This window comes from Xiphophorus maculatus, chromosome 2 (genome assembly GCF_002775205.1).
Source record: "Xiphophorus maculatus strain JP 163 A chromosome 2, X_maculatus-5.0-male, whole genome shotgun sequence".
Classification (NCBI taxonomy): Eukaryota; Metazoa; Chordata; class Actinopteri; order Cyprinodontiformes; family Poeciliidae; genus Xiphophorus; species Xiphophorus maculatus.
The window spans coordinates 8,357,274-8,384,858 of NC_036444.1; the positions used below are offsets into that span (position 1 = coordinate 8,357,274).

Consider the following 27,585-nt stretch of genomic DNA (forward strand, 5'->3'; position numbering starts at 1 on the left):
AGAACCTAGAAGCAGAGATTCTGGTAAATGCATCTACAACATGCTATATTTTCCTGTTGTGAGAAGGCTGCTGCAAAGTATCTTCACTTGTGCTTTTATCAATATTAAACTTTGTTCAACAGATGGCCTCTTCTAAACCCCTTAACAGTCACATTGAAAAACTGTCATTTCTAGTCTAAAAAAACCAAAAAGACATAAAAACATATTAGTAGCTAATGATGATATCAAATACAAATAGTACATTTACGCAAAGCTGTTGAAGCTGCAGCACATCGTAGTAGAAAAGAAGGCAGGCTCCTCAATGTCCCCATTTACAGTTTCATTTGGAAAATCTAAAAAACACAAAAAGAAAATTAGACTTTACCAGGGTGGTACAGTAGATAACAATGTACATACTGTTGCAGTAAGAAGTTTTCATTTGTTCATCATGGCCAATCATAGCTTGCTCTTGCCTGGTTGGTGCCCTAGATGAGGTTATGGTTTGCTGTCCCCAAAGTTACATGCATGTTATTCAGGCTTTAATATGTAGAAATATGTCAGATAGAAAACTTGAATAAAGGTTGATGGTTGCATTCTTTGTTCCCCATCCAGTCTATATTTACCATCAAATATATTTTTCACAACTTATAGTATAATAGTAAAAGTGTGTAAAATAATTTTTTTGGTTCTATAAAATACATTCCTTTTGAGAAGATCAAACAAAGAATAATGTGAAATCCTTGAAGCTACAATACAGTTTTTTCCCCCCTTTTTCTCTTTTATTGGAACAACCAAAATTGACTTTTGGAGCTTCCATGTGTGGAAAAATGTGGCAAATGTTTCCTCTGTCCAGAACAGATGTGGATGAAATTTACCTGTAGCTGAGCAGCATAAGCAAAACATACAACTACAGCAGACAGACTAGATGTGTTCAACACACCAAATTATTTAGTGCAGGTTATGGATATGTAAAACTGGTTGAACTACATTTATAGTGACACAGCAGCTGCAGTATTTACTCTTAACACTTTTAAGCACGTCTGTTTTTTAATGAAGCTAACCTACAAAAATCAGACCAGGAAGATAAAAAACAAACAGAGCTGCACTCTGTTTTTGTTTGTGCATATTAAGCGTAAACTGCACCATATATGCACAAATAACTTGACAATAACAGGGATGTTTCAATGAATTCCATCATTTAATCTAAATCATCTCCAAATTAATGGGATTTTTGTCAATGATGAGTGTAAATACCTGTCCAGCACTGCAGATTTACAGTGAGATGTACATATAAATCACCTGTCTCAAAGATGACATGATCAACCAGTGGCTTGTCACTGAGCTGTAAGGACGTCCGCACCTCACGAAGACCTTGACCACTGGATATCTCAACTCCCCACAGTATGGGATGCTCCCTGAGAAAAACATGCACCCAATCAAGGACAAAACTGAAGAAAATGTGATTCTAAAGTTTTGACTCATGGGAATGAATATATAAGTATAAATATATTAGAAATTAATACTATTTGTAAAAGTTCTGCAATAAAGAAGTAGCTTTGCTTTAATCCAACCCTTTGTGACTGTAACATAAAATTGTAATAAAAATGCATTGATGTTTGAGGTTGTAAGGAAAAAGATTAGAGGAATCAATAGTTTTGCAAAGCACCATGTGACGCTTTAAAAATTCATCAATCCAAGTTCAGGTCAGGTTAGATTGCAAAAATTATATCAAACAAACCCGTTAAAACATGAGAGAATATTGCAAATTATTTTGTCGTAACATTCAGCAAAAGGTTGTAATCCTTACTTCTGGTAGAAATGGCTTATCAAGGCTGGTTTGATCTGGAGCTTGAATTCATGTTCCTCATCGTATGTCGATGTTTTGTAGTGATTCAGACATGATCTGTAAGGGGGAAAAAAGATGAGATTGCTTTTCCTATTAACAAAATGTGCATTTTTCCTGCTCGTAAGTCAAAAGAAAAAGTAAAGGGGCTTACTGTGTGAGGACAAATTGGCGGTCGTAAGGCAAGCCCAAGAATGTGCCGCAGGTCACTATTATTTCCAGCAGGTGGTGCAGTTTTCTGAGTCTGATCACTTGCTCTTGCACATCAACCTCAGTGCTCAGGTAGTAGTACTGTTGAGTATAATTTATTACTATTAGGAATCAATTTTTTTTCTTGAAACTGTATGAACACAATGTAGACACTGTCCAGATATGGAATGAAAAAATATTTACTGAACTTACCATTTGGTTTAAAGTTGTCAATTCTTCACCTGATTTAAAAAAAAACAGCTAAGGATTAGAGCTTTGTTTCGCAATCCTTGTGAAACATGGTTTATTGGGAGGCTTTATTAAATCACTAATTACTAAAAATAAACCTCACATTTATGTTTTACAAAAGAAATTCACAGGAAAGGTGAAAAAAGCTTACCAATCAAGTAGTTAATGTAGTCTTTTCTCATTTTGTCTAGTCCCACCTCCAGTAGCATGATGACCGGGGTGATGCCTGTAAGAGACACGTGGTCAATCTGCTGGTGGTAAGACTGAAGGATCAGTTTGCTGAGGGAGCTGCTGCTGTCTCTGTGAATCTGGAGGCACAGGAAAAGAAACACAATCTTACAACAAAAAAACTTGGTCGCATTTGAGAGTATGATATTAGTTGGTCAGAGTAACGTCACTTCATACCCAGGGCTTGATGTCACCGTATCGTAGAGCTTCGATAACCAGCTTCAGACAGTCGCCAATGTCCTGGTATGAAGTTACACCTGTAAAGAAAAAAAAATAATAGAAATGGTACCCAAGGTGATGTTATATAGATGGATCCCAGTGTTGTTTACGATTTATAAATACAATATGTAAATAGTACTTTTTCTCATCCGGACCCAAAGCTGCTCTGCGAAATCTAAATCTCCTCTTTCCAAGAAGGAGTTGAAAATGGAAGTATCCGCCTCCTGCTTCAGCTTTGGGGTCTTTAACAAAAGATGAAAACATAGTAACTGTCTCACTTCTCTTCTTGTGTTTAACAAACAGAATTCTGTTTCAATTATTATACCTCAACTGTTTTGGCAGCTTGATCCTGTAGTGTTTTTGCCATGTTCCTAAGCTCTGCAAGCAGAAAAGAAAGAAACATTAACATGACAGCCTTTCCTGTTCACTTAATTTATTAAATTTTTTTTCGGTAAATTTACCTTCGAGATAGACCTTTGTCAGGTTTACAGCCGATGTGCTCTCCAAAGGTTCCATCCATTCAGTCTCACCTGTTTTCAAACCATTTGCTAGAGTCTGAAACAGCAGGAAACATATCAGTTTATTATTTGAACTTTCATTGACAAGGCAGGTTTATTCGCATAGCCCCAACCATACACAGAGAAATCCAGAATACTTTACAGATATATGAATTAAAACGGATAAAAAAAACAAAACAAACAGAAATGCATGAAAGATTAAAGACAAAAACTGGGCTAAGACGCAACAAAAAAGAATTAGCAAAATTATACCGTATTTACCTTTATGGGTAAGCTGCTCTAAAAAATATGTTTTTATTTTGAGAATGTAGCAATAAGACTGGAGACCATTTATTTTGATATTTTTTTCAAGATGGTAGTATACTAATTTGGCAACATATATGTATTTCTAGCTCATGGACCTGATACAATGGACACACTGGCTCACTGACTGTAAGAGGCTCTGTGGACACTAAAATATAAAGTCATGGTATGTTGTAATTCTCGTACAAATTTAGCGGCTAAAGAGTAGCCACTAAATTTGGCTACTCGTAAGTAGCCAAATTTAGAATGTGATGAAATTCTTCAAATTTCTTCACATTCTTCAAATGTGAAGAAGTCCACATTTGATTGTTGTTCTCTCTAATTTAAAATGTTACAGTCTACAGCATGTTTGTTAAATGAGACCTAAAGTAATTTTTCACAGTCGCAGACAGCCAGTATCAGGGTTGAAAATAAAACTAAGTACAAACCTGAAGAAACTCTAGCTCCCTGTACATCTCAAACATGGGACTTCTCATGTCTCCACAAACAACTTTGATATTCTGCAAAGCAAACAAAAACATTAAACAATGTAAAAATTACAAAACATTCCATTTTCAATATCTGACTAGTTTACTGTTTTTAAAAATATACAAAATGTGGTTGACTGCAGCTTACAAGAGTAGCTGTAGAGGACAGAGGAGGGATCTCAAGAATACTCTCCACATGACTCCACTTGAAGTCCACTGTCACGCTGCTCTGTGACTCGATTGTAGTGTTTTCCACAATGGTGGACCCAAACAAACTGAACCTGGCACTACCTTTAATCCCCATCTATAAATATTGAAAGATTGAGTAAACAACTTATCGCTCATGCAGTAAATCGAGAGAAAACTCACCCACTTACAGAGCAGGAATGATGTCTGTTCTTGTGCATTTGTTTCAGTTCTTCCAAGGTTACAAGAGATTTTTTTTCCACCGTTGAACCTAAAGACAAACTGTTCATCAGAGACAAAGACAAAGCCTGTACAGAACATGTAGAGTGCAGCACCAAAGTATTTGCCCCATTGCACATTTCTCCTTCATTGAACTCAGATCATTAAACAAATAACAGCAGATTCAGATAGCCTACAAATACAAAATACAATATATATATATATATATATATATATATATATATATATATATATATATATATTTTGCTTCTAATGTGGACAATGGCTCTTTCTGTGGAGTGACTTTGTAACAATGCCACACATATAGATGTCAATGACTGTTTTTCATCTGTTCTCAATTTCTTGTAGATTGTAACATACAGTATGTTGCTTTTTGACATGTTGTAGCCTACTTCATGTCATCTGACAGGTTCTATTTAAGAGATACTTGATTCTAAAACTTTGGTAATAATCAGGCCTGAGTGTGAAAAGGGAAATTGAACGCAAGGGGAATTTGCAGTTAATTAATGATTTAGCAAGGGGGAAAATATATTTTCAGAGGTTTTACCTTTGCAGGTAATAGAATACAATTTGACCCCAGCTACTTTATTTGATACACAGACTGGTTCTGCACCAAACCAGGCTGTTCCTGCAGGATCACTCATGTCGCATCGCACCCAGAGAGGGTGTAAGATGGGCGTATTGTCCATAGCAGACACACCAGGGTTTTGAGATAATGTGTACAAAGACAGCAACTGTCTACAGAAAGAAAAAAGAAAATTATCAGACACACATCTTTGTTTAGATGAAATGGTAAAAGTTTTACTAGTGTTTACCTTGCTTTCATGACTGTATGTGGCTGTGGTCCTTGCTCTGGTTGGATAACATCACAACTATCTTCAGCATCACCATTATCAGCTGAACAGTTTGATGTCTCTGAGTTTAGCTCATCACATAGCCCAATTATTTTTGGTACCTAGAAAAAATGAAAAGATCCTGCAGTGATCAGCAAAAACTGAGGACAAACTAATTTCTATTCAAGCTATGTAAATTTAAAATGGCAAAATTATTTCATCCACTGCCAAGCTTCATCTGTCAAATCATATTTATGGCCCAGCAAAAATGTATCCCTAGGTTAGTAAATAAACATTCTGATCAACTTAGAAAAGAGTTCAGCATAAATTGCAAAAATGCTTTAGTTAGATTTATTTTAGAGGAATTGTTCATCAATGGTCAAAATTGCGTAGCCAAGGATTTGACCAAAAACAATCTTATCTTAACATAAGATAACTAACCTCTCACTAAATATACTCAAACTAAATGGTTATGTCTTCAAACATGTATAGAGAGATTTTGCCACTGCAATAAAATATTATTTTAAGCAAATATTTTTGCATAAAACTTCTCAAGGTTCTTGCTTTCTGTTGGGTTATTCGTTTCCTCATGCTTAGTCTTATTTAGCACCTTTTTTGCCCGTTATTGCTTGTTTTTCATTGTGTACTTGAGTAAAATACTTCATGTTGATCCTGTGTATACAAATCACTTGATAAATGAAGACTGGTTGATTGATGGAAAACATCCATTTGAAACCACATATACAAGTATTTTTCAAATACTTTTATTTTTTTTTTATTGTAAAAGTAAACTTACAGCTTTTTCACAGACAAAGATTGTTTGGTTGGCAAAGTACAAATTCACCGCAGTAAGTTTGTCTCCGTTCATCTTTGTAATGTGAATGTCCTCCTTAAAGACAAAGATGTATAGACATTACAGTCGACAAAAAATATAAAAATAACAGTTTTTCTAGGTATAAAAAGTAATTACTTTAAATGAAAGTACCTCATATGTGCATGAATTACTACTTTGGTCATCCTGGAGACATCTTGAACGAGCATAAAACCAAAAGCAAAGCACAACGTAAGTTGAACTATACAAATACACCCAGAAAATGAAGGCTTCTCGCATCGAACGTTTTACAGCTAAATGTAGCTTGGCGTTTCTTGCTAAATGATAAATGAAGGTAAATTAAAATGTTTGCATAAAACTCACCGAAGAAATGTGGAAAACTCTTCTGCTCTAGATACCACCTTTGAGTCCATCACAAAAATGTTAATCAGGGTTACAGAGCAAAATGTGTGGCTAGAGCAGCAGAAAACAGGCTGACAGTATCAACATTTACTAATAGTAGGATCCTGTTTGCGTTTGACAACCGCGCGCTCAGTCGAAAAGTGACGACACGAGTTCACAGGTCATCAGCCACGTCAGAGCAATGAAAATAAAAAAGAGAAATAGTTGGTCTCTGGGCTTTGCAGTTCTCTTTCTCACATACACACAGTATATAAATATATATATATTTGTTTTATATTATTTTTATTTGAGAGAAATTGAAAAGAGTAAAGTAGTTCGACACTTCCGTTTACGCTTCAAGACACTGCGCCAACATAGTGTAAAGAAATTAGTCCCTACTTCAAGAAAAAAACAATCCTTTCCTTGATGATTGTCGTGTAATTTAACATATCTAGTAACTTTAATTTGTTTTTCTATAATATTTATACTTTCATCGGGTATCCTAAAATATTTTAAACCCAGCAGTAGCCGAAATAGTTTTAGCGGAAGTCTCGTTCTCAGAGGCGGAGGCATATATGATCAGGGTTGAGTTACCAACTTCCTTTTTACTGTGGCCGCCATACCGTGAGGAGCGTGGTTCCCGGCGAGCCGAAAAAAACTATCGAAAATGGTGAGAAATCATTGATATGTTACAATATATATAGTGCAGAACATGTGTATTTCTAGCATGTTTTACGTATTTTGCTAACTGTTTGGAAGTTTGTCTGGTAAAGAAGCTAATATTTACATAAATCTGATCGCAGAATTGAATGCTAGTCACTAGGAAGCTAACACGAGGAGCCATTTTGGACGACTGCTTATTCCGAGTTACACGTGTTGTCTGTTGCAGCAGCGATTGTTGTATTCAACTGACTTTGAGTGTAATTTTGGTGACTATTATTTTAGTTTGTCTTAGTAGTTGCTAACTACATACAATCTTAATAGTCCTTAGTGTATGTTCAAAGTAACTCAGCATTTTACGATGTCACGTGAACCATTTGTTCAAGTATCATCCAATGTCGGTAAGATAACTTAATTCAGTATCATTTACATTAACTAACATTTTCTACAGCTATGTCAAAATAAATGGGTTTATGTGAAGTGGCATAAACCCATTACCTATGACTTAACCACGCTATAATGTGTGATTACGTTTGTGAAAAGCTCAAACCCAAGTTAGCAATCAACAGTTAGCCTAACTGTAATTAATTCACTTCTAACACTACTATATCAGGTCGTTAGTGTTCCACTTGGTATTTTCACCACACCACCACCAACGAAGAACATTGTGGCATGAAACAGAATATTTACCTAATTTGAATATATTTTTTGAAAGCTAAATTAAATTCTGAAGTAGAATTTTTGTTGTTATTGAAAGCTCAGTTTTCATCAGTGTATTTGAAAATCATATTGGATGTTTTGATACATTGTTGAAGGCAGGGGGAGCGCCAGTAAGAAAATACTTGTTTAATTTCATGTTTGATCACCTGATGTGTATTTCAATTCTGTTTTTACATTCTCAGGCCTGTGCCCGACCCCTCATCTCGGTGTATTCCGACAAAGGAGAATCATCAGGCAAAAATGTAGTCATGCCTGCTGTCTTCAGGGCCCCCATTCGCCCTGATGTTGTGAATTTTGTGCACACCAACATGCGCAAAAACAACCGCCAGCCATATGCAGTCAGCGAGCTGGCAGGTGAGCCATTATACAATTGATGTTCAGTTGTTGCCCAGTGAGTTGCTTCTGTTGGGCCACATTAATTTGTACCCACATTTGATGCACATACATATTTTTAATTTGTATTAACATGTACATTTTTTACTTTTGCCATTTCATATCCATTTTACTATTTCTGAATTATTTTGCTCATGATTATAGAAAACTCAAATTTAAGCAGCGTCTTTTATCACTAATTATTTGTGACCATTTTTCATTGGTTGATAATCTGCTTTTGATTTGGACTTTTGGAAACATGATGACATTCTCCTGTTAGTGGATTATATTTATTATACCAAACTGAGTAGAACATAAAAACTACTTTAACCTCCTGAGACCCTGCATCCTCATATGAGGACATTACATTTTTGTAAACACAGATGTAAATAATAACATTGATTGAATGGTCTTATCGTCACACAGATAGACCCAATGTCCTCGTCTGAGGACATTGGGTTTTGAGAAAACCACTTATTGTAGAAAGCTGAAATTTCATTTTTAGGCCAATTGGGTCCTTATGATCCCAAATGACAAGGAGAAATGTATATGCAAAAACAGACCCATTGTCCTCATATGAGGGCATTGGTTTTGACATAGTTCAAGAGCACATAGAAAGCTAAAATTTAATTTCAACTAAAATTAGGTCATACTAATCCCAAATAGTAAGGAGACATAAAAAATGCACATCAAACAAAAGCCCGGGTCTCAGGAGGTTAAAATTGCAAGTTGACAAAGCAGGTACAAAACTCGTGTTCAGATTCAATCAAAATGTCAAAACAATTCTTTTGTAAAATGAATCTCAAAGTTGGGCTAGTTTTCACCATAAAGTGGCTGCTGCTACCATAATTTGTAACTGTGTTTATATTGAATCTTTCAGGCCACCAGACAAGTGCAGAGTCCTGGGGAACAGGAAGAGCTGTGGCCCGTATCCCTCGTGTGAGAGGTGGTGGTACTCACCGCTCTGGCCAGGGTGCTTTTGGAAACGTATCCTTGTTTTGAGTCCATTTGTTATTTTCATGCCTTTAACAGCTAAATCCAGACTTGCTGTGATGGTGTAATTTGCGTCTTACTCTGTGGCCAGTGACGGTATGCCTGCTGTCATATGCTGGCACAGATGACTGGTGAACATTGAGTCTGAGCAGGTATTAGACAGGTTAATATTTACTTTATTGGTGGACGATTCTTGACTTGGACCTAGATGTGTCGTGGTGGTCGCATGTTTGCCCCCACTAAAACCTGGCGCCGTTGGCACCGCAGGATCAACACACCCCAGAAGCGCTATGCCATCTGCTCTGCGCTGGCTGCTTCTGCCATTCCTGCACTTGTGATGTCCAAGGGTAAGTTTCCCAAAAATAAAAATGTCCAGAGAAGTAACTGCTCTATTTTTTTTAGCTAGGTCAGATTGTGTTTGCTGAACAGTTACCTTGCTATGATGGTGTAATTTGCGTCTGATCTTGTGAATGGTGACAGTTGCCTGCTGTCATTAAGCCATCACAGGGTATTGATGAGTGATAAACTCTGAGCAAGTTCAGATGTTAGTCAGCCCAGCAGTTGTTACTTGCATGTCCTTCAATTACATAAAACCTTTGATGATCAGGACATCGTATTGAGGAAATCCCTGAAGTCCCACTGGTGGTTGAAGACAAAGTTGAGGGCTACAAGAAGACCAAGGAGGCCGTGCTGCTGCTGAAGAAGCTTAAAGCCTGGAACGATATCAAGAAGGTAAATTAAAATCTGAAATTGGAAAATGCCTTTTTCTGCCAGTTCGAGGTCTGTAGATTCTTAGATGTTAAATGCGTCAGTGTCCTTAGAATGTGAAAATACAGTGATTGAGTTATTAAAGAACTGAGTTAATGCTACAAATGTTTCTCCTTGATTAATTGTTCTGTAGTAGTAAGTATACAAATTTCTCAAAATAATAGAACTAATACACATTGGAGAATGTGTGTTAATATTTCATGTGACATTAAGCCAAAAGTTTGTGAATATCACATGCAGTATTTTAAAATAGATATTTTATACTTGTTTTTATGACTAAGAAGTTTTTTTACATGTTTTTAGAATGTGTATTTCTTTTAATTACCGTAAATGTTGTTCGTAGGTCTATGCCTCTCAGCGCATGCGTGCTGGTAAGGGCAAGATGAGGAACCGCAGGCGTATCCAGCGCAAAGGTCCGTGTATCGTCTACAACCAAGACGCTGGTTTAACCAAAGCCTTCAGGAATATTCCAGGTGAGTTTTACTGCATTTACCACAGAGACTGTTTCCAGATTCACCCATTTCATGTGTTTAAATAAAAGTAGTTAGCAATGGTGATTAAATATTCTTTATGCATCTCTGTATTATGACTATAATTTCATTTGGAATATCATTCCTAATCCTGTGGACCATCCATTTTTTAAAATAAATGTACTTATTCCCTCTTTTTTTTATTTCTAGGCATCACTCTGCAGGACGTGAACCAGCTGAACCTTCTGAGGCTTGCTCCTGGTGGTCACGTCGGACGGTTCTGCATCTGGACTGAAAGCGCTTTCCGCAAGCTGGATGAGCTGTATGGCACCTGGCGTAAGCCATCCTCTCTGAAGATTAACTACAAGTGAGTGTCTAAAAAAAAAAAAAGCATCAAATCTTACAGGTGCATATCCGTAATAGAGAATTATTTGAAACGTTTTTCAGTGATTTCATTCAAAAAGTTAAAAACTCTTACACAATGAAAGTTAAATAGTTTACTTCAATTAATTTTAATGACTGAAAGCTAAAGAAAATCCTGAATTCAGTTTGTAAAGTTTAATATTACAAGGCTAAAGACTTCTTCATAAGAAATTATGGCCTACACAGTGATGTTGACCACTGCTGACCTGACTCCTGTCCAGCAAATGGTCTTTATCTTTCTTTAAGCTACAAATGTACAATACATGAGGTTATTTATCAATAGGTTGACATTTCTGAATTAAACCTTTATTAGTTTAATGCAAAGAATGATTGTCTGAAAAAACACAATTTGGGTTTTCATTAGCAGTAACCTGGAATAATCAAAAATGGCCAACTAACCACATTTTACAGAACTCACTTTTTGAATTTAATTCCTGAAATTAACTTTTCTATATTCTAATTTAGTGGTGTGCACCTGTACAGCAGTATATGTTCACACATGTATCTCAGTGATGAGCTTCCACTTCATGGTCCGTGTTTTTGAACTCTGTGATATTTGCTGAAGTTCTGAGTTGGTTCAAAATGAAATTTGTCCATTAGATGTGGTGTTTTTTGTTGGTTTAAATTATTGGTGCTTCTTGCTTTCAGGCTCCCAATGCACAAGATGACAAACACAGATCTGAGCAGGATTTTGAAGAGTGAGGAGATCCAGAAAGCACTTCGTGCACCTAAGTATGTACTTTGTAGTTTTTGGCTTCTTTTGCTTGTAACCTTGTTTTGGCTATGATGAGCTCCCACTTCTGGTCCGTGTTTCTGACCCCTGATTATTTTGGAAGTCCTGAGCATATCAAAAAGTTATAAATCCTCTGTTGCATTTATAAGTCAAATTAACCTTTTACTTCTCCCATTGCAGCAAGAAGATCAAACGCAGAGTGCTGAAGAAGAATCCTCTGAAGAATTTGAAGATAATGCTCAAACTGAACCCTTACGCCAAGACAGCAAGACGTCATGCCATCTTGAAGCACGACCCTGCTGTAAGTACCTAGTGGTTTAAAATCTTCTGGAGATGGGAGGAATATTATAAACCAACTGAGGTTGACTGATTATCTTGTTTTCACAGATCAAGGCTAAGATGCTGAAACCCAAGAAGAGGCCTGCAAAGAAGGCCCCTGCTAAACCCAAGGCATAAATCTAAACAGACTGGGGTTCAGTAAAATAAATCAGTTGTTTCAAATATGAGTCAGAAGTTTCATTTAAACTATTTAATTCACAAGATTAATATCACAAAAGCCAACAAAGCTGTGTGGAGTGGGTGAAGAGCAAGGGATGCACAATAAATCAGGACATCAGCATTAGCAGTTTTAAAAATACACAGGTTGGCCAAGATTATTTCATAACTTTCTCTGGGAAATGATTGTCCATGCATACAGAAGTAGGATGTGACCCTTTAACCTTGGTGTGAGTGACATTAGACCTTGAAACATTGCTTCTAATAAAAAGGCTTAATCATACCAATTCGGCACATTACTCTGGCAGCAAGGTTGCGTTGTATATGATTGAGGAGGAATGTCAAACGCTGAGGTTTAGCAGCAGTATTTTTACATGGCTGTATTGTTACAAAAAGATGGCTTTTCAATCAGGTCTTTTAAGGTGACCTAAACAGCTGTCTAGTACACAATTTATTTCTATATGCAAGTTTGCACAGTTGATATACAGGTGCATCTCAAAATGTTATGAATGCTTATTTCAGCAGTTAAAGTGAAACTTGATTTGTTATACATGATATATTTTAAGTTTGTAGAAAATAAAACATATTGGACTAAAAAGGACTGGACTCAAAATTCATGTCTTTAGAAGAAAGTAAAGTTTGAATTTCATTTGGAGATCAGTGAAGAGGAGCAGCTTCAATTCCAGCAGTCTAATTGGTCCTACCTTAACAACTGCCCAAAAAAATTATGATATATTTTTACTTGCATTGGAACAGAAAGCAGCTGCTCTACTGGAGCTCTACAGGTCAACTGATGTTGATCCAAGGTCATCTCAGCCATCAACCAGGAATATTTCAGAACAACTTCATGATTCCTTCTGCTGATGAGCTTCTTCAAATATCTGCAGGACTAATTTCTGCTTTAATGACCATGGTCTCACTGTGTTTGACTGCTCAGCAAACTACCCAGAACTAAACCCTACCGATAATCTGTAGAGCATTGAGAGACATCAAACCAAGCGATGCAAATGATCTGAAAGTCGCTATTAAAGCAACCTGTATTCCTTAAACACCTCTTTAGAGCCGTGTAATCTGTACAAAAAGCTCTTCAAGTGTTGAGTGCATACTGAATGGTGCATAGACATGCTCTTGTCTTACATTCAGTTTTTTGATAAACATATTGGGTTTTTATCAGCTGTAATCCATAAACATCAGAAAAGTGTTTAAACACGTTCCTCTGTGTAATGAGTCTGAGTCACTTCATGACTTAAATAATGGAAATTAACTTTTCATAATTTCTGAATTTATTGAGATGCACCTGTAAGATTAACCACATTGCTTACTTTGGAAACACTTAGCAATAATAAAAAGCAACCAAAACGTCTTTTTGATTGGTCTGGTTATGGCTTTGCAGTCGACAGTCTCACATGCTGGTGCCATGGGTGGGTGTCGCAGGCTGACTGAGTCCAATGGTGCTGCAGAGCCAGCCGGCAAAGTCCACCTCTTCTGCCTCGGATTGTTTGATAAAAGGATGCACCTGAAAATGGAATGTGTAAAAATAATGGAAATGAACTTTTTCACAATTTCTGAATTCATTGACATAAGCTAGGGTCGTACTTACCATCAGCTGCTTTAAGTCTGCTCTCTCTGCAGGATTCTTAATCAGGCTGCAACAAAAGGGGGGAAAAAATCATGCTTTTTGAGCAGAGCTGTTCAGAGATGTGTCAAGTGTGTTGCTTTTCATAGCAGAAAGTGTAAAGAAAATGATTTCTTATATACCATTTATTCACAAACTCCTGGAATTCAGCGCTAAATATTGCAGGGAGCTTTGGTGGGGGCTAAAGATGAAAGTAAAACAAGTGAAGTTATGAATGGATATGACATAAACATACAACACTAAATACGGCAGACAAACTCACCTCATTAACTATGTAATCGAGTAGCTCAAATATAGCCATTGGTGGTCTGCTGTTTGGTCCATACGCTAAGCAGGAAAATAAATGAATGGATCAAGATTAAGGTTAACAGTGAAGGACATTCAAAGACCCTTTAGGAGCTGCTGCCGTGTTACACTTACAGCTGCCCGTACGTCCAGGGGGGCACGGTTTCGGGGACTCGCTGGAGGCTGCCTCCCCTTCCACTGGAAATCCAAAGATCTGCTCCAGTTCCTTGGAGTCAGGTGGAGGGATAGGGAAGCGTCCGATGGCCATTTCCACCAAAGACAGACCCATACTCCAGATGTCTGACTGAACAGAGTAATGTGTTCCCTGCAGACGCTCTGGCTGCACAAAGCACATCAGATTTAATCTGAGTTTAATCTGAGTTATTACAGAGATGAGTGACTACACATTCATTTAGGAATATGTTCCGGTGGAGCAATATGTATTTATATGTTATTTGTGTGCGGAACTCACAGACATGTAAGAACGAGTTCCCACAAAGGAGTTGGCCATGGAGTCTATGAGCTGTCCGCTCACTCCAAAGTCACACAGCTTGATCTCACCACGGGAATTCACCAGGATGTTAGAAGGCTTGACATCTGAGAGATCCATCCACAGTACATAGAGATCAGCGGCAAAGAATAGGCAGCCCAGAATAAACTTATGCAGGATGATTTTTAATTGATAACTAACGTAAAGATCTACATGGAATGCTGTTTTGTTTTGTAATTTGCGCTTCCTCAGAGTTTAACTTTACTCAGTCCCCTGTGATCGCTCCATAACAATCATGCTGTTTACAAGATCAAAGATAATTATATCATTACTGCATGTTAAATTTGGGACAAAGAGGCCTAATTAAAAATACAAATAATACAAGAAAAAACCCTCAGGATTAGACAAGCCATATCTAAACCATAGCATGGTTTCCCTCACCCTTCAATTGAGATTATGTACTATTATTTTATGCATTCTGAGTAAAGAATAATTTTTATTCCCAGGATTTCTACAGAGTCTAAATGATCATTGAATATATACACCACCACGTTTCTCACTTGTTTTCCAAAAATAGAATGTGAGATGGTTTTTTTCTTCTAGTTTTTCCTAAGAAGAAGAAAAACTAGAAAGAAAAAATGGCCCGATTTATTCAAAGATTTTTCTGGTATAAAATTCAAAAGAGATTTTAGGTTTCAAACCGAAATTAAAAAAATACCCCTTGATTTTCCAACATACATTGCCTTTGTAAAACTTTGTTCAGGAATCAAAACAAACCTCTATGCATGATCTTGTGCTTCTCACGCAGGTAGGAAAGACCTTTGATGACCTGTAAGACACATTTTGGACTGTCAGCGCCCTAACAAATTATTTAGTGTTGCAATATAAATCTTCTTTTTGGTTCAGAGTAATCAGAGGAAAACAGTTTTTTATAGACTTAAAATGGATAAAATTGGTGGGAGAGGTGTTGGAGCTACCCACAGCAATGCTGACTTTGCCAAGAATCTCCTCTGGGATTTTGCCTGCTTTCTTCAGTGACTGGTCTAGAGAGCCACCATCCTGAAGCCACGAAGAAAGAGCAGAAAAATGGAGACTATTCATTTGAGACAGAGAGTTCAACAGTTATAGAGTACTAGCATTTCAACTGGGATAAAAGTTGAGATAAATGTGCAGAGCAGTCTAAAAAAAAAGTGTACCATGTGCTCCATGCAGATGCTGATTTCTCCATCGCTGTAAAACGCACCATAGAAGCCCACTATGTATGGAGAGTTACACTCATGTAGCACCTGCAGCTCCCGGATAATCTGGTTCCTGATGGCTGGCTTAATCTCCAGGTGGATCAGCTGGAACAGAAGGCACAATTTTGGTTAGATGTAAAAAAAAAGCATTACAAAACTTCTTTTTGGATATTTGGGTGCTATATTTGTCTCAACTTCCGTCTTTACCTCACAAAGCCTTGTATTTTTTTTCTGATACTTAATGTTGTGCAAATATTAGTTTCTAGTACAGTGGCTGGCAAAAGTCTCCATAACTCTTGAGTTTTTCTAAATTTTGTGACATTACAACTTCAAATCTAAGTGCATATTATTTGATAAACCAAAGTAGAGCATGATAGTTAAATGAATGACTAATCATGGTTTTTACCTATTTCCAAGTAAGTACTTGAAATGTGTGTTGGGCATTCATTCTAGCTCTCTTTTCTCTGACAACCCAAATAAAATCCAGTACAACTTCATTGGTAAATATCCACACTCAGGTAAATGAAGGTGTTCTGTGAATGTCTCAGAATTTTGTTAGGGAACATTAGTGAACAAATAGCCTCATTAAGCCAAAAACCACATCAAATGGGTCTGGCTTTGGTTCTAAAACCATATCAAAAAGTTTGAAAGGCAGGACAAGGAGAGCATTGATCAGAGAAGCGGCCAAGAAGGCCATTATAATTCTGGAGGAGCTGAAGATCCACTACTCAATTGTGAAAAACTGTTGATAGAACAAATATTAATAAGATGTCTAATAATAAGTGTTTATGCAACAGTGGCAAAAAAACATGCCACTGTTTATTTGGCAGTGGCATGTTAGCTGCTATGGAATGTTATCAATCAAAGTATGTTTAGGCATTAGAACAGGGTAAAAGTTGTTGTGTACACAAGCTCTCCAGCCACTGTGAGTTTGAGCTATTTAGCAAAAATCACAGTCTTTTGAGAACTGCTAGATACAGAGACCAAAAAACGGCATCAGAAGGTGCATCTATAAGGTGCTGGCTACATTTTTTTATCTATAAAAACATGTTAAACCACGTATCATCTCCTTTTAGTTCTCAATTATGCACTACTTTGTGTTACAATGACAAAACATTAAAAGGTTTGAGAGGTATGAATACTTTAGTGAAGTACTGTGTGCATGAGGAACCCACCCCACTAAAGGTTCTGGAGAAAACAAGCACTGTTCTTATGCAACAGGCCAGAAAAGTGTTTGCTTCCACACAATGCCCAAGGACACGCAGCAGAACACAACGCTAAGAGAGAAATCATGTGCTGTGCTTTTTTTGGAGTGAAAACACCAGCTTCAAGTAATGGAAACTCAATTTTAGAAGATTTAAAATATTTAATAGTTACGTTGAAATAAATAAATAAAAATATAAATTCTAATCCATGTTTTTGTTAACTCATTTTGCATGTGCTGAGTTGCTATAAAAGAAGAAACCTGAAGAGTTTTGTTTTTTTTGGCACATTTCTTGGAAATTAAGTTCAGTGTTCAAGCAAGCAGCCTTTTCACTGACACTACACACGCAGCTCACCTTCCTGGCCATAATCAGACCGGATGGTCGATGCGAGACCTTAAAAACAACGCCTCCGTTGCCTGCGCCGAGCTCGCAGATCTTCTCAAAGTCATCATCCTTCAGCTCTCCCACTTTCTGCTTCTGTGTCAGGAAGGCCTCCAAGCGTTTCCGTTGCTGCTCGTCCAACTCAAGCTCCTCCAGCTTTTTCTGCAAAGCCTCCAAGTTTGTTCTAAATAAAAAACAGAACAAAGAAAAAAAAACATAAAATCACCAGTTTGCATAATCTATGATTTCCTCTTCCAATAAAAACACTTAAACGCATTTAGGGATAGAACAAAGTGTCTTTAATGATCTAATTAAAATGAGGGCATTTTAACTCTAACGACCTTTCCAATATCTTACAAAAGTATTCCTACCCTTTTAACTATTTGTCTTCTGCAGCCCCAATGACATTAAGGATGGTGTTTTCAGAGTGATGTTAAGTACTAGTCTTTCCCTAAATGAAGCCTTTTCCTGTAAGATCCAGCAAAAAATAAACGTCCTTAAAGCATCATGCCACCACCACCATGTATAATACACAGTGAGAATGGTATGTTCAGGGTGGTGTACAGTGTTAAGTTTTGCATAAAGGACAAAAAGTTGGTTACAGGTTTAGTGGTCTATCACATGAAACCCCAATAATGCAATGCAAATTTTATGAGATAAAATTTACAGATCTGCCAACATCAACCTACTTTGTATATTTTTTATTTTGTAAAAATAAAAGTTAAACAAGCAGAATGACACATTTTCATCCTCCACAACAGCAGAAATCACCTCTAGCCTGGTCATTTGCACACAAAGCTCCCACTCTGCATGAAAGAAGACTGAAGTAGAGACGGGACGCTTTTCATTAAGCTCAGTGATGATGAACTCTCTTCTTTTTTTTCTTCGCACTAAGTAAATCACGAGTCGCTGGAGAGCAGCTGGAGGAGAGAAGCACATGCTCCTCTCCACTCAGCCCCATGCAGCACAGAGAGGGTTAAGTGCTTTTATTTTTTGATAGTGGAACTGCATATCCATGGAGACAAGGTGCTGCGTTTCAGCTGGATGTGGGTGGTGTGGGCGTTTGTTCATTTCACAAGAGCTGGAGGTGGAGGAGGCGGGGAGACACTGAGAACAGTAGCAGCCTGAAACACACTCCATTCAAGATGTGTAGTGTACCCCCTACCTTCAGGTTCAGGCGGAAGCTGGCTTTTGTTTGCCATCCACACAATATCCAAGGACATCCAGCAGAACATCAAGCTAAGGAGAAAAATGTTTATGCAAGTTGTCTCAAAAAACTGTGTAGATAAGATGACATGCCTTTTTATTCCTGCTTAGAGAAGGTACACCTGTTGGACAAAGTTACATACACACTTGGTTACAGTGTTTACATTCCCAGCTGGTTTACCTAAACTCTTCTTCTTCAGAAAGAAATGAATACACAACCTAAAAGATTTTTGGTGGTGAACATTTTTAGATTTTTTTTTTCTGACATCCAGATGGACAGAATTATTCACACAGTCATTCACACACTTTTGGTAGATATTAACAAGCTTCTTGCAAATTCTGGCAGAATTTGACCTCTCTTTATTAGAACTGGTTCATTCTGAGCCACAAACTAGCATAGCAACTAGCATAGTTCACAAATGTTCAATCCATTCCAAATCCAGTTCTGATGTTTTGGCATTTTTGTCTTGCTTAAACGATTGTTTTGAACATTTCGGTAATGATTTGAGGACAACTCAAAAATGTATGACTGGCAGGAAAACATACCCTCAGGATTAATCTGCCACTATCATACTTGACAGCTTTCACAATGTTCTTATGTCTAAAAATGTCCATTTGACTCCTCTGGACATTATTCTTGTTTTGCAATTAAAAATCTTAGTCTCATTTGACCATAAAACATTTGACTTATTTTATCAGTGCAAACCATGACACTGCAGTCACAGCATTGCCCTGTTTATGATGGACTTAGCTCCCGGTGGTTCCTGGATTGTTTCTAATCATCTAAACCAATTTTGTTTCATCTCATGTCATAATTTAACTCAAATGAGTGAAACAGAAAATTCCAGGCTGAAACAAAAATGTAGCACTGTGTCAGGACAGTGTTAAGTATGTTACATTTTTATTCCACCTTAGAAAAATATGGAAAAGCCCCTTAATATGATATACTGATAAGAGGTGTATGTAATCTTCTGAATGGTACTGCACTTGTTTTAATAGAATAAAACTTATTTCAGAAAACAGTGGCGTGTCATGTAGGGAGTTCTGAGCATCAACTTTATTACAAAATATGCAACAAAAAAACATGAAAAATTAACCTCACTATGAATAATAAACCTGAGAAACTAATTAAAATGATAAATTATTATATATATTATCATGAGATCTCCAATATTTGGTTAGATAACACTACTCTGAACACCTTTTGATATGCTATCATCTCTCCTGCTTTAATATTGCATTCTTGGCTTAAACATAAAGTGGGTCTCTGAGTGTACTGCAGCAGGAACCGACAGCCATTTCACACTGTGAAAGCTTCTGGCCGACTAGAAAATGGGCAATCCTTTTTTTCACCATGCTGTAATGGTCTGGTTTCTGGGAAGCAGCTCATCATTGAATTAAGCTTATTTACCACCATTATATTTGCTGGCTGGTGTCAGCAGCCGGTTCCCTGTGGTGCTCCAAATAATCCACAGCAATGTGCTTATGTTTTGAAATGCATGTTTTTAATCAAGGACACATTCAAAACAGTAGTTATTACAACCACAATTCTGATGCTACGAATAGATACTATATATTATATACTGCATTTCTATAAAAAGACATGCAGTAAAGAACTTTTAGACATGAGAAAAGTAATTTTCTGTAGTTTAAATACACAAATTTTAACCATCATAATATTCTAACTAATATTTTTTTTTTTTTACAACTAGGAAGTGTGTCCGCTGAGACAAAAACCAGGTGGTAAAGCCAAACTGAATACTACATGAGGTTATTAAATAGTAAATTATTTGCCCCAACAATCTTTTAGAGTCTGTTAACAGCAGACATCTGATTTTCATTTCCAACACATCTATTGCTATTAGCAAGATCGCACATAAAGAGAGTCCTAATTTTATGCCTAAAAGTTTCTCAGACTTTGTTTCAAGGAAAATTTTAAAGATACTCTGCAGTGGTGTGTTTCGATTCACTAAAAAATGACAGACAATAAAGCAGCATAGAATTTAGTTTTTAAAGAACTGAAGGGAAAAACTGATAATTTTTCATACCTGTATTTGGGGAGATGATGTGTCACATAGTTGCACAAGAATCAAATTGATCAGCTGGCATTAGTAAAGACTAAAGCAGACAAGCAGAAATCGATAGATTTCGACAGATATTTTAAAGTTGAAGTTTAGGTGTTTGGCCTTACTGACTTGAGCTCTGATTATACTGCTGTTGGATGATGCTGAAACCTGGAGCTATTGATTATTTTGTTGCAGAGCTGTTTCTAATACAAAAGTAACAGAATAGCATTAGTCTGCAACAGATCGTCAGTGTGAGGTTTATACTGTGTGATAGAGACCTATTATTAATGAAGAGATTCCACACTTTCAGAGTTCCTCTACAGAGTTTACTGCTCTCCATCCTGTTGCAGCTTGTCCACAGTAACAGGAATGTTAACAGCCTCTCGCCAAACACCATCAGCAGGTTCTAACAATGACAAGCTAAAGCTCATATGCAGCAATGTATACATTTCTGTCTCCAGAAGTTTTACCTAATGATAAAAGTATAACATATTTTGTCCTGGATGACATGTTGCAGAAGCAGCCTCACAGTAGTAAACATGTTACATAATATTCATCTCAGTCGAACCAGTTCATAGCAGCACTGACACAAGCTTTTCCTCATGCGATAAAGCTGGGCTTTGTGTCACAACAGTTTTATTTCTTCATTATTATGACTAGCCAAAAGGTGGTGGGAAACAAGTGCAGAGACTAAAACTATAAACACGTGTTATTTAGCATACTGCTTTTGCTGCACAGCCCTGTCAAATGGTTCTGGAGAGCTGTGGTTTACATACAGTGGTGATTATACTGGGAATAAATGGTAAACAATATATTTTTAACTGTTTTTTTCCAACTAAAGTATGAACAAAGTAGAACAAAAGTCACAATCAAAAATGTTTTTCTAATCTTCTCTTCATAAGAGTGCTGATAAGTCAGGGCTCTAACAGTTCTACTGATAAAGTAGCATTAGTTTTTACTTCATTATTTACTTACATTATCTAATGCATGATGCCAATGATGATATTGCTATTTTATTATTATTAATTTATTATTTTTAATTTTGTGTAGAAAATTTTAACTTTACATGCAAACTATTTATATACTACCAATAACATTTTCTAAAATGACTGGCAGCAAATTTATAAAACACATAATTTATTGCCATCCTATACAGATCAATAAAATCCTGTTTTTTTTTTGTTACAAATACCTGTTAAAGCTAAATTGTGCACTAACTCACGACACATTGTTTCAACAAACACCCATATAAATGGAAATAAATCCAGGCAACATTCATATAATTTGGGTCAGAAGAAGGTTGGAAATCAAATTTTTTGATTCTCTTATACTTTTACTTTGTTTAATTTGTTTTGTTACAAATTCAGACAAAAGGGGCCAATTTATTGAAAACGCTAGCAAAAACTACCTTTTAAAAATGTATTAGTTTTATACCTTTTAAACTAATAATGATTGTGATTCAACTCATTTAATGTTAGGTTTTACAATTAAACAAATCAATAAAGTGTAAAATTGATCAATAGGTGCAACTAAAGACAGACACCAGATTTGTAGATTGTATGACCATTTTACAAAAGCGTTCTAAAAATACTTTTGCTAGACTTTGTAAAATATTAAAACATAACAACTGATAATTGCAGGAGGCCCAGCATAGATCAATAAAATCAGATTGAAACACATTCGCCTGGTGCCGAGTCTCAGGTTGGAGTTTGTACGCACACACACGCGAAACTCCCTGCTGTCATGAATGCTCCATAATTAGGTCATAGCTAAGAATCTGAATATGAGCAGTAGATTATTGATGGACACTCACTCTGAGGCTCCTGTTCCGTTGATAGTGTTTCCATCAGGAATCGGGTTCAGCTGGATCGGTTCTGGCTTCTTTCTTTTCTGCATGTTAGGGACAAGAACCAAGCGGGACGGGAACAGATACAGAGAATCAGAGACAGGAGCAACAAAAAGAGATGTGGATGGAATCAAAGTGGATATCTCAAGGTGGAAAAATCACTGCTGTTTTAAGCTGCAGGGGCAAAGCAGCTGATGGTGGTGGATAAACGTCACGACAATATTTACACTGGTCTTCCGGACAGCATGGTAGAGCTAAGTGCAGCGCTCCCTCTGCTGGTTGTGTCTGAAACTGACATCATGCCGCTGAATTCAGAGCAGAGATTCTCTCCAATGTAAATCATACCAACTTTTACTTTATTTCTAGTTACATTATTAATCATACAATTTTTCACATAAAAAAGAAATTAAGAATAGTTTTGGATCAGATGTTTTTCCTATATTCTGTTTTAGAAATGTATCTTGTGAGCACAAACTCATAATCTCCTATGAGTCAGTGTCCCTTCAAATGATTTGCAGAAGTGAATCATAAAATGGCCATTGAGAAGAAATCGTTAAAAGTTAATTAAAGCTTAAATAAATATGGGAATACATACAGTAGTATCTTTCAGTCACTTCAATTTTTTTTTGCATAATAACTTGATTTTGTTTTAATTTGAGGTAAGTAAATTAAAACCATCTTTGAAGTGAAGAATTAAAAGCATTTCTAAAGGTGAGATTTGAAGATTATTATTACTTTTTTTTATTTCGATTTCTTTTTTTACATTTCTTACCATCCTCTTCAGACTTGATGATGGCATAATAAAACATGGGTCCTTTATCAACCTTGTTTGTCTTAGTTTCATTTTTAGTTATAGTTCTGGCTATGCGTAACTACAGTATCTTCTTGTATTTCCCTATTATGGAAGATTCACAGTACATATGCCATACTTGAACTGAATGATCACTTGCCACATATATATATATATATATAAATATGTGTGTGTGTGTGTGTGGGGGGGGGGTGCGTGTGTGTGTGTGTATGTTGCAAATCATACATATTAAAGCTAGAATATTCATGTTGCACTTCCAAAATTCTATATGTGTATTGTGTCTGCCTGCTTGTTTGAACGAGTGCACTGTTAACATTAACTTAGCAAACACTGCAGCAGAAATACAACTAAAAATTAGTCAGACATTTTTAATTCAGGGTCTTTGATCTTCATGATAATTTTAATTATCCTAAGATCTGAATAATAATCAGGCACCTGGCCTCTTCAGCGTTCTTCATGCTGACGTGTAGCTCATTATTTCAACAACTATGCCTAGGGTAGTTTTCCTTTTTCTAGCTGTTAGCACACAATGCAGAAAATTACCAAAACCTTAGAAGAAATCAAGCTCAATTCAAACAAAAGTTAATCTACTCTAACCAGGCATATGAAGATATCTTATTGTAGGAAACTTGTGTGGACACATCTGTAATCCACTTGCAATGTTGCGTGTCACTGATGTCTGATTAAGATGCAATAGCTTATGAATAAAGAAAAGAGAGGGTCAGCATGGCAAATACTGAGAGAAAAATGTTCAGAAATGACATTCAGACTATATTTCCATTTTTTCATTGCTTCCACTTTATGCTAAAATGTTTCCATTTCTTACATTCAACTGACTGGACTGTGGGCTCACTTAACATTTTAAAGTCATTTTACAGTTTTATGTCATCATCACTCTTACAGGCAGCTGGTGAAAAATCCTGGACATCCTCTGCTTCTGTTTTATTTATTGCAGTTCAAAATCTTTATGCATTAAGAATCTGATTTCATCCACTGCAATATTCTCTCCCTTTTAGTACCTTCCTTCAGATACATTTTTGATCTCTTTGTTTGGGGAAGCTCAGAGATGAGCCAAAAGATGACTAAACAGCAGACTAAAAACAAGAACCCACTAAGGTGCAAAATAAACCCAAAATCAAGGAACTCAAAACCAAATAGACAACAGAATCAAAGTCTTCATAACCTGATTGAGGAGGGTACTCAGTTGATGCTATCTGAGGTGATAAACTGGTTCAGGTTGGGGCTGCAGATTCTATCCATTCTTGATCTTTCCGCTAAGGCAGATTGGGTGACACATCAAATACAACTTCATGTATCTCTCAGGCTGCAGTGTCCTAAACTGCAAAACAGAAAACAGACAAAAATGGGCCATGAAAGAAGAGCTGAATGAGACAGATACAGTGTTATAGATGGTTGTGATAATTAACTGATAATCAATCAGAATCAACCAGCCAACCACATGGAGAAAGACAACAAATAAAGGGTAAGCAAGGAATGATGCAGACAGTATACAGATCTGGAAATATTTTAATTGCTATTAAAATAATCCACACACCAAGACAATCTTCAAACCTCTTTTTAATGAAAAAGTCTAATTAGTTGTCAGAAACATAAACATTCAGGGTATTTTACTCCTAAATAAACCTAATTCAGAATCAACTGCCTTCAGAAATCACTTTAAAACAGAACAAGAGAGAGTCTACATGTGTCTATTTATTCTTAGTATAAATACATCTTTTCTCTGCAAGTTTTAAAGATTGTTGTGGAGAAATTTAAAATAGCATTACGATATAAAACAAAATGCAAAAGTGTAAGACACCTGTAAGCCTAACAAGATAATGGACATCCAACAGAATTGATTATTAAGTAGAGCATTAATCAGAGAAGCTCCTTTATTCATGAAATCCACATTAATATTCTTAATACAATAACGGTGAGAACAAACGTTTGTTACTATAAGAAGTTCTGCTTGCTGTTTGCCGCAACATATACGCAAAGAAAAAGTAAACATTTGATAAAAATTGTTTTAGGCAGATGACAGAGAATTTAAATAGATTTGTTTCCTCTCGCAATGCAACATTTGAAGGAAAAACTGTTCCTTCGCCTTATTCTTCTCACTGCCCACAAGTTATAACATTGTGATGGAAAGGACATATTATGGGGAGGCTTTTCTTTGAAAGGAACAAATAAGCTGGTCAATTGGTTGTAGGATGAAAGGGTGTTTCAGGACAACTCAGCCAGAGTTCATGAAATTGTTTAGATGAAAAGCATATGAATGTTTTAGGAGGACCCAGTCAAAGTCCAGGACCAAAAATCTGGATTTTTGACTTATCAACAGATTGTGATAAGACTTGAAAATCAATGTATGTTCACCACTAGGTCTGACTAAGCTTGAGCTACTTTCTAAAGAAGGATTCTAAACATTTCAGTCATTAAATATACAAGGCTGGTAGGCAAATGCCACAAATCACTTACAGTTGCAAAGATGGTGAGATTCAAGGAGACAGAATATCTGTAAAATATAAATTCAACACAGCAATTTTTTCTTTAAATCTGAAATGTATCAGTACAAAATTTTTAAAAGGCATAGCACAACCACAACATAATATTGTCTTATACATTCAACTCAGGGTTCAGCAATTTGCTTGGGCCTTTGCTTTTTATCCTCACTGATTATGTGAAAAGACCCTTGGTGATGCAGGTTCAAACTCAAAGATGATGTAGGAAGAAATCTATGCCCTTGAAACACACTTCTAACAAAACTGTTTTACATTTAAGATAGCCTAGGCACTTGACCAGTGGTTAAACGAGCAGAATGCAGATATATAGCATCCTCTGCAAATGTTTAAAGTCTGCAATGTCTGCTCTTAATAATCTAATCATTTGGGCTGCAGCTGCATTGTGCTAGTCATAATAATTGTATACCCCAATTAATTACCTACGTTATGGCACAAAATTAACTGAGCAAAATTAATGTCTTTAAAAATTAAAACCTTGTTCATAAATCACCTTACAGGGTCTCACCATGAAAGAAAAACTATAAATATATATAATTATATTTTTAATCAAACAGGATGACTCCTTTTTTTTAAAGATCTGAAGCTGTTGGTAGAGACTCTTCACCAGGAGAAAGAAAGACTACATTAAGAAGAAGTGAACATGACTGCTTCAACCGTTTGCCAGCAGGGGAGAAATTAAACACAGCCTCCTCTGAAAAGTATCATCCTTAAGGAGTGATGTGTTAGCTGTCAGTCTAAGTCCGCCATGCAGATTAGATATCTGGCTGAAATCGAGAACAGCTGTCATTTTTACAATCTGCTCTGCAGTCTCTACAGATTCCTCCTGACAGACACAAGGCCAGAGAACCGTGCCTGGTTTACTGAAAGCATCTTGGTGCCAAAATCCTCTTTTTCTTCATAAACTAGGACTGACAGAAGGGAAGATTGGTTGTGTCCTATCACCAGCATGTGGACAGGGACCTTGTAAGTTGCAAAACTTGACTTTTTCGACCTCCCAGCGTGAAACAGCCATGACTGTGGATTAACTTTCTGAGCAAGGACTGAGGACATAATAATAGCTTGAAGACGAGAAACTTGAAGATGAGAAACAAATTAAGTTTAAGAAAATGCGGCTCTTTTTTTTTTCTAAGTTTTTCTGTAAATAACTATGTGCAAACTATATTGCCCGACATACTTTAAGTATTTGCTGACAATTACATCAATTCTTGCTGTGATTAGAAAATTATTTGAGATTTTAAAGTAGGTGAAGTCAGGAGCTGGTTCTTGACCAAAAAGTATGGCATGGAGTTTTAGGGTTTTAGTGATTCATTTGAGACCATGTTTTTCTAAAGGGGAAGAATGAAGAAAAAAAAAAGCAGCTTCAATAAATTTTAAAACCAAGAGTTTGTGCTTAGGTTTGTCTTCAATGCCAGCTTTCTCTAATTCACACAGGGTCAAAAATATGCATAAAGGTTCAAATGTATTGGCCTATATCAAGTTAAATGTCTTCTAATAAGTTTCAGAGAGATTACTACACCCTTTTTGTAGCCATCAACAATTTCTTGGCATAACCTTGGCAGGGTATTTGAGCACTTTTTCTATCAGAAAGGATAGAATTCATTTAAAGTGGTTAACTTCCTGGCACAGACCTGACTTTTTAACATAGTCTATAACTTTTAACCGGGATTGAGGTCATGGCTTTGAGGGCACCACTAAAAAAATCTGATTGAAAACTTCCAAAAACTATAAATTGTCAATGAAGTCGAGGCCATTTTGGGAAACTTATTAGTCTACATTTTTCATGCCAAAACTCTTTCTGATT

The 27,585-nt window shown here is 36.4% G+C and overlaps 3 protein-coding genes and 4 non-coding genes across 7 annotated transcripts; 5 read left to right on the forward strand and 2 right to left on the reverse strand.

Annotated features, from left to right (window-relative positions):
- Positions 1-222: 222 nt before the first annotated feature.
- Positions 223-6,613, reverse strand: zwilch (zwilch kinetochore protein). Its single transcript, XM_014471730.2, has 18 exons — positions 6,450-6,613; positions 6,240-6,282; positions 6,051-6,143; positions 5,237-5,376; positions 4,969-5,159; positions 4,373-4,452; positions 4,144-4,299; positions 3,957-4,028; positions 3,169-3,262; positions 3,033-3,085; positions 2,847-2,949; positions 2,666-2,745; positions 2,412-2,568; positions 2,225-2,253; positions 1,977-2,113; positions 1,787-1,882; positions 1,279-1,394; positions 223-332 (listed from the first exon to the last, which is right to left on the reverse strand). The coding sequence occupies exons 1-18, from the start codon at positions 6,497-6,499 to the stop codon at positions 244-246; spliced, it is 1,779 nt and encodes a 592-aa protein (XP_014327216.1). The 5' UTR covers positions 6,500-6,613; the 3' UTR covers positions 223-243.
- A 437-nt stretch (positions 6,614-7,050) lies between these two features.
- On the forward strand, positions 7,051-12,107 carry rpl4 (ribosomal protein L4). The gene is made up of 10 exons (XM_005806931.3): positions 7,051-7,137; positions 8,030-8,201; positions 9,100-9,206; positions 9,421-9,559; positions 9,820-9,944; positions 10,324-10,453; positions 10,661-10,817; positions 11,522-11,605; positions 11,787-11,907; positions 11,994-12,107. The coding sequence occupies exons 1-10, from the start codon at positions 7,135-7,137 to the stop codon at positions 12,060-12,062; spliced, it is 1,107 nt and encodes a 368-aa protein (XP_005806988.1). The 5' UTR covers positions 7,051-7,134; the 3' UTR covers positions 12,063-12,107.
- On the forward strand, positions 9,265-9,363 carry LOC111606604. Its single transcript, XR_002752140.1, has one exon. It is a non-coding gene; the product is annotated as a small nucleolar RNA SNORD16 (small nucleolar RNA).
- LOC111606606 lies at positions 9,648-9,747 on the forward strand. Its single transcript, XR_002752143.1, has one exon. It is a non-coding gene; the product is annotated as a small nucleolar RNA SNORD16 (small nucleolar RNA).
- Positions 11,378-11,448, forward strand: LOC111606602. Its single transcript, XR_002752139.1, has one exon. It is a non-coding gene; the product is annotated as a small nucleolar RNA SNORD18 (small nucleolar RNA).
- Positions 11,652-11,719, forward strand: LOC111606601. The gene has a single exon (XR_002752136.1). It is a non-coding gene; the product is annotated as a small nucleolar RNA SNORD18 (small nucleolar RNA).
- Positions 12,108-12,120: 13 nt separating the features above from the next.
- On the reverse strand, positions 12,121-22,677 carry map2k1 (mitogen-activated protein kinase kinase 1). The gene is made up of 11 exons (XM_005806932.3): positions 22,422-22,677; positions 17,310-17,520; positions 15,709-15,855; positions 15,494-15,571; positions 15,290-15,341; positions 14,495-14,619; positions 14,158-14,362; positions 14,000-14,064; positions 13,860-13,918; positions 13,702-13,747; positions 12,121-13,617 (listed from the first exon to the last, which is right to left on the reverse strand). The coding sequence occupies exons 1-11, from the start codon at positions 22,502-22,504 to the stop codon at positions 13,504-13,506; spliced, it is 1,185 nt and encodes a 394-aa protein (XP_005806989.1). The 5' UTR covers positions 22,505-22,677; the 3' UTR covers positions 12,121-13,503.
- Between the last annotated feature and the right edge of the window lie 4,908 nt (positions 22,678-27,585).